The 12,412-nt window shown below is 38.1% G+C and overlaps 1 protein-coding gene across 8 annotated transcripts in view; it reads left to right on the top strand.

The window, feature by feature from the left end:
* Positions 1 to 12,412, top strand: part of LOC110839727 (kin of IRRE-like protein 2) — a 577,271-nt gene that overhangs the window by 550,508 nt on the left and 14,351 nt on the right. For all 8 annotated transcript variants that reach the window (XR_002546605.2, XM_087353933.1, XM_022084195.2 and 5 more), the window contains one exon: positions 8,820 to 8,933. Coding sequence is in view for 7 of the 8 variants with exons in the window: in XM_087353933.1 (XP_087210059.1) it covers positions 8,820 to 8,933 (114 nt within the window). In the remaining variant the exon portion in view is untranslated. The remainder of the gene's footprint in view (positions 1 to 8,819; positions 8,934 to 12,412) is intronic.

The raw sequence follows: 12,412 nt of genomic DNA, 5'->3' as shown, positions 1-12,412 counted from the left end.
TTTATGTAGACAATGATAGATTTTTAAAGATACTGTATCGCATATTCGGTATCAAAATACTTTTCACTCAAGATTTTCTGAATTACTTTCTACCCGAATGTTAATCACGTCTGTTACATCAATCACGAGTCCGTTAAATTCTGTATTCTCGTATCCGTGCTTGTGTTGCTTCTGGTTTACACAATTTCGGCCGAACTGGTACCTAAAATCTAAAACATATTCAAAAAAGGTCCTGCTATCGCCCAAATGATGGAGGCAGCAAGCACCTCTGAAACGTCTGTAAACCTAGCAGACTACACAGCACAGCAACCCAGAAGACAGCCATCTTTATTTTGCACAAATTCCTAAAATGTATGAAACCAGTTTCTTTAAATTACGAGTAAATGAAGTCGGAACATTTTTCTCGTATTGCCCCGTTTGGTCAGGCAGTGGTGCAGTATGCCATTTATGATTTGGGAATTCATTAACTTCCTTATTTTTATGTACTAAACACAGTGTCCGTCTAACACCGGGTTTTGGGGAACGCAGCGTAATATAACTCCATCTAATGGCTCTTCACAGTTACGCAAAAGCTATTCCTTCAACTAGAAACTTAGCCTTTCCTCTTACATTCCAACGTTGATAGTTATTTACCTGGTTGAGCAATTTTATGGAACGACAAAACTCAGCCATTGGCACTCCTCCTGAACCATTTCACTCAAATCCCTATTTCTCTAGAATTATTTTTAACATTACAGTCCCATTTACATCTAATTTGTAAAAGCTCTCTCTTCCCTTTAGATTTGTCGTCCAAAAAGTCTGCAGAACGCTAAATAGAAGCTCGAATGGGCATAAATTTGTGAACTGACAGTTAAAACATGTAAATGTTACATTGCGCCTCGACTACTCTGGCAGAGTACTGTATTTTCCTCGTGTTAATGCATTTGACCGATCATTCTCCCCGACCAAGATTCAATCACGCAAATACGATGAATCCTAAGCAGGGATTTCCTCGTTACACATCATCAAGCGGGAATTGATTTCCATTTTGCAGCATCGCGTGATTTTCAGGCCCTTCCGCCCTTCGTTGAGTAACACAGCAGTTGGCACCAGTGAATTAGGATGACCGCTTTTTGGATACCATGCCTAGACAACCGCCTACCCGTATTTAGTTAAAAGGAGGATGAGATGGACAGGGCATGTAGCTGGCATTGAGGAAATAAATATTTACAAAACTTAGCCGGGGTACCTGAATGGAAGACAGTACCTCAGTAAGAGTGAGAATGATATTAAAGTAGATATTAAAGAAATGGGGCTTGAGGCAGTTGACTTAATTCAACCAACTCAGGAGAGGTTTAATTGGTGTGAACTTGTGAACATGGTAACGGATCTGTTTAACGTATAAAGACTGGAAATTTCTTGATTGGTTAAGCGACTATTAGCTTCTCAATAATGACTGCGTAATTGAATTTATTTATTCAGTTTCTGAGCTGCATACGTCACATAGAGTAGAATAGGGCGTTAACTGTGCACGTGTTTGGTTAAAAATATGTTTCACTTTCATGCTATATATATGTTTATATGACGTGGTGCTTAGGCACAGGGGCAGTTTTACCTTTAGGACTACTTTAAACTTGTGGAAAGATATTTAGGAAAGTTTTCCAAAGATTTCTGTGTGAAAATATAGAAGTTTAACACGACGCTGTTTGTACAGTACAGCATAAGTGTTAGATGTGACGGTCTTGCAGTCTGCTGCATAATCGATCTTGTATTTAGGAAACGCAGTGTCGTACCAGTATGGCTAATTGAACTGATTACATCGTAGTAATTCGCTTCTGGTGGCAGTGACCTGTTCCCTGTCGTATCACGCTTATCCTCTCCAGTAAAGCCACGTTTTTAAAATTGTGTGGCCAACCGTCTAGAAAAATTCTATTACTCTCAGACGGAAAGAAGTTTAACCGGTAAAATTAAACTATGATGCATTCTGTCTTCACAAAAATGTCCTCCAAACCCGAAATTGTAAAAGCGCGTCTCTAAATTAATCTAATTTATTAACATACAGATTTTCTTCCTATTACTTGTTGTGCAGTCCCGTTTGTCAAGCGATTATGGTGGCGGAAATGCCCCCGATACATTCTAAACTCATTCCATACGATTACCGGAGGTTTTTATTCTAAATTACGCACTTCAATTAAGGGAGCAAAATATTCATAACTTATCAAAATAAATTTTTAAAAGTTAAATAATTTTAGAAGATGATTGTCTTCTGGGATGTTTCCCCGTATAGTCTGATAGAAGTTTACCGACGTTTCAGAGGTGTCTGCTGCCTCTATAATCAGGGCAGTGTTAAAACATGGGCGCTCTGATAATTTAGGTAGCGAACACGTCTGAAACGTCGATAAACTTCTACGATAATACACGGCGCAACCTGACGTTTTAAATAGGCCTAAATAATTTTAATTTGCCACGCTCCGACTCCAGTAAATGTAGTTTTGCCATCTTTTCCTAGGATCACCAACGAGCTATTGCCAGACGTTCTCAACGTGTGATCTCTTTGTGCGATATTAATAAATGAAAATGGTATATAACTCCCAGAATGAATATATGATTACACTCCAGTACAGAAATTTCTAATCAGAGTGACTACACCAGCTCTCGAAGAAGCCCCGTTGCTTTGGCAACGGCATGTTTCCAATTACGTTTCACTTTTGTAGTGTACACACTGAAAAAGCAGACAACACATTTGTGTCATTAACACGTGCCCCTAGGTTATTATTTTTATTAAAAAAATAATCCGTCGTGAGGACATATGATTAAGACACTAGAATTACAATCTAGAAGTGTGTGTCCTCTTCTGTTCCTCTGTTCTGCGCACAGCGGGGATTGCCAACATTTCATTGTTAATCCTTCTAATAGATTATGTATTCTTACTCATGTCTGGGAGATCCAAGTTTCGAGTTTCCGTCGGAAATGGTTATGATAATGTTGATGTTAGATTTTGTCAGATTTCTCCCATATCCCCGCGTTCTCCTAGTCTTTAATTATCTTTTTGTTGTTCTTTCCTACTTCTCTCTCCTTGTCGTTTGCTTCGTTCTGTCTTCTCTCGTTTGTCTTTCTCTCGTGTCCTGTTTTTCTTCTATTCTTCTTTCTCTCCCAACTCCTTTGTCTCTTTCTGCCTTTATTTCCTGTTTGCTTCTTATTTTATTGTATTTTTACGTCCTCTTGTTTCTTTATTTCTTCCTTCCTTCCTTTATTTCTCGTTTTTCTTACGTTTTCGTTTCTCTTCTTCCTATTATTGTTTATCTTTTCCTTCTTTGCCTTTGTTTTCTCCACTTTCTTTTTCACTTCTTTTCCTTTTCTTCTGTCTCCTCATCGGAAGCTTTCTGACACTAATCTCTTTGCAAAGCAGCTCCGATGGTACTGCAACCTGTCCGCCTCCATTTACCATTGTCACGGCTCCATTGACGCTGGTCCGATCGTAGGGCCGGCTGAAAGATTAATCAATCGACCCATAGAAAAGTCAGTGAACGGATGGAAATATACATTGCCGTGTGATTAAGTGGGGGAGAGTGAGCGAGAGAAACGGCAGTTTGTAGTCCTTTATCCAAGTATTTGACAGAAATAATTCGGATAACTACCAAAAACGCAATCTAGGATATCATATTCTCGATTAGATTCAGGTACCTTAAGAATTAATTTAAATAATACATATGAATATTATTAGTCAGTAGTATCTACATCTGGATTTATAAATTCTTAGGAAATTTCAAAACGTAGCCTTAGAAAAATCATCCAGTCACGTTTCAAATTATGAATGACCACTGTAAAGTAAATTTCCACCAGCAAGCAGCTAAAATAAATTGAATGTAACACGAAAGGAAACTTAATGAACGGAGTAGGGCCTTCACATTTTGTAACATCACAAGAAAAAATTGTTCTGCTTTAATTAAGTTCTTATTTACATTCCAGTTTAACTATTTTTGTCTAAAGACGTGACGCTTAAATTGAAATTCAAGTCCCATTTATTGTTATTTGTCATATTTAAAATAGACGTCGTTTCGGTTTACTTGAAATAAACTGTGTATACAGTTTTTTCTCGTAGCTAGGTTGGCAGAACTAACATTGGTTTTCGTGCTGACTAAACTCATCTCTAGAACAGTCACACGTGACATCTTCTCATTTCGAGAGTCGTAACAATAAAATGAATTCTGTTTTAGTGGCATTGTAACCGATCCCAGTTATATTCTATAAGTCTTTGTTTAGTTGTTCCTATAATCTTTAGAAAATATTTTGTACCTAAAGAATTTGTTTGACATTAAAATACAAGTTTATTCTATGGCGTTCTAGCCAGTATCGCCTACAGTGAAAATGACGCAGTACTGGTAAATTCGAAGGATATTTCCTACCATATTTAGTTATATTTACTATAATATAGTGGTTTCCGTGGCGTTGTAATTAAAACACTTGTATTTCACTGGTGTTTGGTTAGACACCATTTGCATCTTCGGAGTATACTTCCTACCAAATTAGTTGCATCGTATTTCAATTGTCTTTCCAGTGGTTCACTGATAGCAAAAATCTCATATGGCCTATAGTTTATGACTCTCATGACAATTGTTCGTCATAACATATTTCCCGTGAAAATTATTTTCTGAAATCGTCGCGATGTTAAAAGCAGTTTTAGCCTTATTCTTTCTGCAACGCTTCTCCATTGTGTGGCGTCATGTAATTTCAAAACAGCGTTAATTAATGAAGAACGTCTGAAATGATATGCATAATGTGTACAGATATAGTGGAGTGACAAATTTGTTCCAAATGATCCCAGCAGACACGTAAGGTCAATATGCAGTTGATTACCATACCAAAATTAGTTGTTTATAAACGACAGCGCATAAATGTGTTGGTATTTCTGAAACGTATTGTGATGAACATTTGCACTGCATTGTTAACTAGCAATATTCAGGAATTCTCGTTTTTAGACAAATTAACTGGTGGTAATGAGCATTGTCTTGTCGTAATAATAACGAGAGGGTTAGCACAGCTGTAGCTGGTCTAACTCACGTTCTGAAGGTACCGGCTTCGAATTATGTAATGTGCCGGACCCAATGAAGAAGCCTTATCTCAGTTTATATTTCAGAATTATAGGATAGTAATTTAAGTAAGCCATGTCAGTTTCTGAATCATCTAACAGTTTTACGTAGTTAACATTATGAACGCAATACTGACGTGATTAGAAATATCAATTTTCATCGTGGAATCAGTATTCGAAATCCTTACACTTCTATTTAATTTACTTTTAAAAGAAGATGGCTGTCTTTAGACTCACCGCCGTGAAAACCTCAAATTCTACGTACTTTTACAAGTATATATTTGACTCCGTGCATTTTAATCTCGGTTCTAGATTAGTATTAATAATAACTTTATAGTCGAGTAGCTGTTCCCTCCAGTACCCATTGGATGTGAGGATGGTTGGCCCCGAACATAACTTATATTTCCAAGAAACTTCTTAGACAATACTTTAGCTCTTCATCTACTTATCGGTCTTTCAAGTGCTCGCTTATTCCATCAATATACTCATATATACACCGTGATAATTAATTAAGAGTACAATTTAAAAGTATTTAAACTTTTCATTAGAGTCACTTTGCCGAAAACTAATTTATCCACAGTATTGCCCTAGCATTCAAGTTTATATCCATAGATGGTGCGCGGTTCATGGAACATTCTACGTCTTTGCGAAAACAGTGACTGGGTTCTTGTATGTAGACATGCGAGAACTGTTCCTTACACCCCAGCTACAGCAAGACAATGAGGTAGCAGACGTCCTGTTTCAACATATCAGCGTTCCGTAGCATTATCACCGCAGGGTCACGTTTTTCCTTCATGCTACATCCCGCAACAAGTATGTTGGTCGGAGCTATCTGGTGGACGTCGTTGTCACGAGATCTCGCATCCCTCGATTTTCATTTGTTGCGCTAGGACGAGGCCAAGTCTCATGTACCTCCTCCGACATAAACTTCAAGGGAACTGCGAGACAGAACCCGTAATGCGGTAATGAGTGTGGAACGAGATTGCATTCAGATGGGACGTGTGTCGAATCACCCGCGGATGTCATATCGGGCGCTTATGAACAAAAACTTGCATTTTGTATGACTGTTGTGGGGAAAGTTGTTTTCCAATACGTGACCTGAATAAAAAGTTTCTTTAATTTGTTGTCGTCTTTTATTTTAGGTCTTTCCAGCACATTGTAGTCATATAACTTACAAATCAATAATCCATAGTATCACTGTAGGCTTACTTCATAATATAACTACGCTGTATTCCTATGCTGCACATGCATTTTACACGATTTTACTAACCATATAACATATTAAATTAGACCCTTCTGATGATCAAAGGAAGGTAGTTTCTTTGCAGTTATTGATAATTCTTGTGACGTGCATAATTTTAACGTTAGGAGCACGTTATAGGCCTCGTTTGAATTGCAAGACTTTTATGAAGATGGCTGCTATCTGATAGTTCGTGTATCAACCTCAAGAGCGTGGCGTGCGATGGAATTTAATATGCAAGGTCTGTCGATTGCTTCCTGACTGAGAAGGGTTTCATAATAGGGCGTCGCCAACCCGTCACTTAGACGTATAATTCTAAAAGTGACTTAAAGCTCCCTCTAGAGAAGTCCATTTATTATAGCGTATAAATCTCGGATTGTATTGCTACTGTTACACAGCAGTATCGTCTAGTTCGGTGTTTGTATTGTTCGATTCCCGGCCACAGACAGCGTGTTTTATCGTAGTCCCTGCAGGCGAATGCGAGGGAATACCTTAAAATAGGTCTTCAACCAAAAGGCGTGTAAGTGGTTGGTACTTCTGGTTCTTGCGGTTCTAGGGTCATATCTCGTCCCGGAGAACGGCTATCGTAACAATATTTTGTTGTGCTTTTATATAGCCTCTACAAGCAAAACCTAATATTTAATTCATTATCTACGGTATGTTTTGCTGTAAGGAGTGGTGTGATGCAGAATCATATATGAGTTGATTTCCTGAATTAAGTAACAACTCTTTATCTCTTTCGTGGCTTATTTTAAAGCACTGCTGTTGTCACATCACTTAACTGTCGGCACTGACGAAAATAATCAACAGAATACCCGAAAACATCGGGATTCGAACCTTGCACCTAGCATATGCAAGGAGCTAAATTCCCCAGTGAGCTAGTCAGCTTTGTTATATCGTTCATCATTATTTGACATTCCATTTTCGTGAAATTTGTGATGAAGAACATGTCAATGAAAGCCAATCCATCTGCATTATTTTAACTACCTGTCATCCGTGCTAAACAAACACGTGATGTGCTAGCAGTAGCGATACTCGATATAGGGTCGTGGAACTCTGTTTGGTGATAGATATGTCAGAAATGTATAACTCTTATTGAACTAAATTATGAGGAAATGGGACACAAAATGTCAGTCAGGAGAAATATTTTTATCTCTTCGTGATAATTCATTACGTCTTGATCCTTAAATGTGGAATACGCACTGTAATATTTTATGAACACAACTTCTGTATTAGTGATATTAAACTTTGACATTTCTTATCCTTCGGAACCACAGCGTAGATCACATTAGCGTCAGACATTTTAATAATGTATCATTATTCTTTGGATATTTAAGGATGCTGTTAGTAAACTGTAGAGGTTATATAACGTCTTATACGATGTTTATGAATGGTGATTGGGTGAGAATATCGAGGTTGTCATGTCACTTGTTTTTATAAGCCTGCAGATACTGAGGAAAACCTTAGTCAGAATCCCTGGTATCCCGGTCAGTACCTGAACCGGCTTTCTCTCGAATGCTACACCAAACTGCAAGATCAGATATCAGTTAAAGTTTTCCCTTTGGCACTTTCTTCGTTATTTTCTTTGTTGTACCCCTCATTCTTTGTTTGTTTCGCTCTCCCTCTTGTCCGTTATTGTTTATTTCCTTTCTCTTAAAAACATTTCTAATTCTGATACCGACTTACGTCACGTTTTCAATGGACAAAGGTTTTAGGCTGCAAGAAAAGTTTTGTGTGGATATTGTAATGACGGTAATGGTGTTCAAGATGATAATGATAATGATAATGACTGTGATGACCAACAAAAATTCATAAAATGTCTGACAGAATGTAACATGGCTACTCGGTGGCCTAATGAAGAGCAAGAGGAGACCGGACGGAAGAGAATTTTCATTTTACCGAGCCCACATTTGCATACGGGCCCATATGTTGCTCATAACAACTTGGACATGAAATTTTCACAGAGGTTGAAAGAGTCGACGGCTCTCCATTAGGTACAAACACGGGTGGGCGTGTTAGAACACGGAAACTTTCATATCCGGTATAGTTCGATTAACGCATCTAGGACACGATTTTCGAAGGAAATTTTTCCATGATCACATCCAGGAACAAAATATTAAAAGTTTGTAACACATCGGAGCCCACATGTTCTTTACATAATTTCTATTTTTCAATATCTGGGGTATGGACCTTGTATCGGAGAGATGAGAGATTCTTACAAAATTGAACAGGAAATTATGGAAGAGACCAGTTGGGAGACCTAGACAAGACAAAAAGAATAATATTAAATTGGATCTTAAAGAAATGGCGAGGGTATGGACTTATATCAGCTTTCTTTGGGGGAGTGCAGTCGTGGACTGTTGTAAGCATTATAGTGACAATTGCGTGCTACACTGCCACTTGAGTTTGTTTCTCAGAGAAAGTTTTTAGATCACTTTTCACCACGTCTGCCAAATTACCCACGAAAAGTAGGAAACCTTGTATGGCCTGAGCCACTTTGTTATGTTTCAGAGCCTGTTTCCATGGCTACGCTGTTGAGTTTGGCCGCAGGCAGTCTCCTCCTACTGCTCATCTTGGTATCCTTCACAGTTTACGCCCTACGAAGGGAAAAATGCTGCTTTGCACGTAAGTACTGCTTATTTTTTATTTTTTCGTTTTCATAATTCTTTGCTGACCGTGAAAATTTCGAGCCACATAGACATCTGCGTAACTCATAACTCAGGGTCGTTTTGCATGTACACCGGTTTGCAAACAGGTTATGGAAAGACAATTCGAAGGTTGTTTTAGACAGGAAGAATTTCATTGTCAATATTTAGGTCTGTGTTTATCCGAGACGCTCAGCTGCGCAATCGCTAAAAATCCAATTCCAGGTTGATTTGTAACCGTTGAATGCATCAAGCGATCACTGTGTGGCACCTTGTCGGTAAATACAAAAATTTTCGATGCCACAGCCTTCGATATTTAGAACCTCAATTTAGCATTTCGTAAGGACATTTCAGTGTTTGTGCCTTGTTATATACTTACATGTGTCAGGAAGTTAAATACAGACTGGCTTCCACTAGGGCTAGTAATGTTGCGCTGTGTTTGCGTGTATTATTAAGGCCTTATGTTTCATTTGAAGGTCTCTTTGGTTATTTTATTCCTTGGAGAACAAGAATCTCTCTTCCAGGACCTTGGTTCTTTAACATAACACTCTAAACTAAACTAAATGTTGAAGATTTCTGTCTTCTGGGTTGTTGTGCTGTGCAGTTTGGTCGACGTTTACCAACGTTTCAGAGGTCATACTGCCTCCGTCATCAGGGCGATGAATCGGAGGCTGTTGGTAGACATCGACCAGCCTACACAGCGCAACAGCCCAGAAGACAGAAATCTTCAAACTCGCCGCTGTGGAAACCTCAAATCATAAACTAAATGTTGTTGAGTTTGGTAGCCGCGAAACCTTCAAATCGTGTAACATCTAAACTAGACGACTACGATATGTAATGTAAGGTAATAAAACGCTGTTGACCTACAGAATCAATCTGCGAACTTTTGGGTTTAAAATAAACAGCAAACGGCAAGAGGCTGTGTCTGAAATCACTGCACGCTAGAAGTCAGAGGGTAATGGTAGAGAAAATGTAGGTCCAATTGGCTTTCAGAGGTAATGAGTTGGGTTGAACTGGAGACTTTTCAACACCGCTACGAACCTCAAAGCCTTTCTGCTGTTTGTACACTCTCAATTAACATTCACGGTTCTAGCCTTACATCTCATCATAAAGTTAGATGAATGAGGTTAGGGGGTGTAGCAGGTAGGGAGTCAGAGAATGGACATTTCAGATGGAGATATATTCAACGCCAATGTTCGTCACAAAGTCACCACATTGAGATACATTTTCGGCTCAAGTTAATCTTTGGAAAAAGCTGCTATTTCAGGAACTGAAAATCCAAATTTTTATTTTAAGCAGTCTTTTATTCTTCACAGCCTTTACAGTAGCAAGATCAATTATATCGATGTTTAAGTGCTAAAGTTTATCAGATCGATACTCTATGTTCGGCGTGTTCGACATTTTGTAATATTTATACTCAGCTGTCCCCATGGAAACAAATGTGTTAAAATATTTCCAATGGAAATTTTTCGTTCTTTAACAGTTAATAGCAAGATACTCATAACTAACTCCATGGGGAAGAGCCCTTGTTGAAAATCGTAGACAGGAATTTATTCGCCTTTTATGAAAATTGAAGGTTTATTACCATTCGTAAAAGTCTGCCACTGGACCAATCACGATCCCAAGAAATTTATTTAAATTTAAAATTTAAAAATCACTCAAACGAGAATTGATTGCGACTTTTTCAAATGTTGGGTCTTTGAAGGCTGGCACTCAGAAATTTAATATTCAAATTGAAGGTGTCGGTAAATAGTAGATGTATAAAAATGGAAAACACTTTATAATTGTATATCTAGAGACGGGGTATAAGGTTGTGGTTGGACTGAACAGTCAGTCGGATCGCGGGATTTTGTAAACATGTTAATGACACTTTGCATTCCATAAAAGCACGGAATTTCGTTATCGATTGTGGTCACCTGTGTTGTGACGTCGTGTAGTTTTGTAGGTGCTTACTAACATTCCACAAGACCGCAGGGCGTCACAACTCAGAGAACCTAACCAACCGGTATCTTTACCGCCGAGACAACCGCAAACCTCACGGAATTTCTTTGACCAGCTTAATACATTTTAACTGCTCAAAATGGTTCAGCATTATAGAATTACTTAGAAGGGCTTATATACTTTATATTCTTTTTGCTGTTTATCCAACAGTTATAGTAAATACAAAATATAACTTCCAGAAAGATACATACCTGCTAAATAACAAATAATTTAAATAATAAAATTTAAACAATGAAAACTAGAGCAATTACTCCCGACAAACAATTTATATATGAATAAAATTGTGATAGAGAATAAAGTATAGATCTAAAAGTGAATTAATTATATTATTAGAGATAAATCCCACTACAATTAATAGCAAATAAGGATAAAGAGAGCATAAATTATTTTCCGTCTAAAATTCTGAGTGTATTTCTTATTTTCATCACGCAACTTACGTATCTAGCTCATTTCACCCCTCTTGTCTTAAAAACTGCCTTTGTGAAGAGTTCTACTTCGTGACATCTTTGCGCCCTAGAAGCTGGGGGAAGTTCAAGTTAAATGGACGGGAACTCTCTTCGAAAGTCTCAAATCTGAGCCTCAAATAGCAAATAATGAATCCCTTGTTGTAACTGCTTCCATTATCTTGTCTCCTATTTCTCCTAAGTCCTGTTTGTATCAAAATTTTATAAATGTCCATAAACAAAAACATCCTCTATTAAGGCGAAAAGAAGCAGTGAGAGTAAAGTTTCATTGTTAACTTCTGAACTGGGTGGGGATAAATGGTCAGCTTTATGCTCCCCTTTCTTCGCCCTGAGGAAAGACTTCCCTGTATCCAGTTTATCTCAGAGCCAGCCATGGTGGCTGAAAAAAATTCTTCCACTGCAAATAATCCAACCCACAGTCACTTAATTGACATATAGGCCTACTGGTTATTATGAAAACCATTAAGTTTTAGTCTTTCGGAACTAGAATATTCACCACGACATCAACGCATGCTTTTGATTCGTCCTGTGTTTCTCTGAGTGAAATCGAGTAGAAACAAAATCAGATAAGATTTATGCTCCTTTCTCTCCTGGACAACTTGCAGGTGACATCAGAGCTCAGAATTGAGACTGTAAGCAGTAAATTCTGGAGTAAAATTCGTACCAGAGACCGGATTTATCCGGGAGGGAGAGATGATAAAAACAGCAGAATAAGGGCTGTGTTGTCGGAGATATTTTTAAAGGAAGAGCTAAGGTTTGAAAGCAGAAAAGGAAACAAAAATAGACGGAATTCTAGAAAGCTGCATCGAGATTTGCGTAAAGGCTGGAAATGGACCAAGAAGTGTGCAAGGAAAAAAGGTGAGAAGTACAGCTGAATAAAAGTGGCGTTACCAGTAGAGGAACGATAAGAAGGAGCATGATAAAGATGGCGTTCTGTTTGGTCGTGTTTTGTAAAATATGAAAAATACATGCATCTTTGCCTTCTTCGAAAACC

The sequence above is a fragment of the Zootermopsis nevadensis genome, unplaced genomic scaffold (assembly GCF_977971745.1).
Source record: "Zootermopsis nevadensis isolate Lab colony 2312 unplaced genomic scaffold, Znev_1.0 Znev_ptg000022l, whole genome shotgun sequence".
Taxonomy (NCBI): Eukaryota; Metazoa; Arthropoda; class Insecta; order Blattodea; family Termopsidae; genus Zootermopsis; species Zootermopsis nevadensis.
This window is presented reverse-complemented; position numbering and strand designations above follow the sequence as displayed.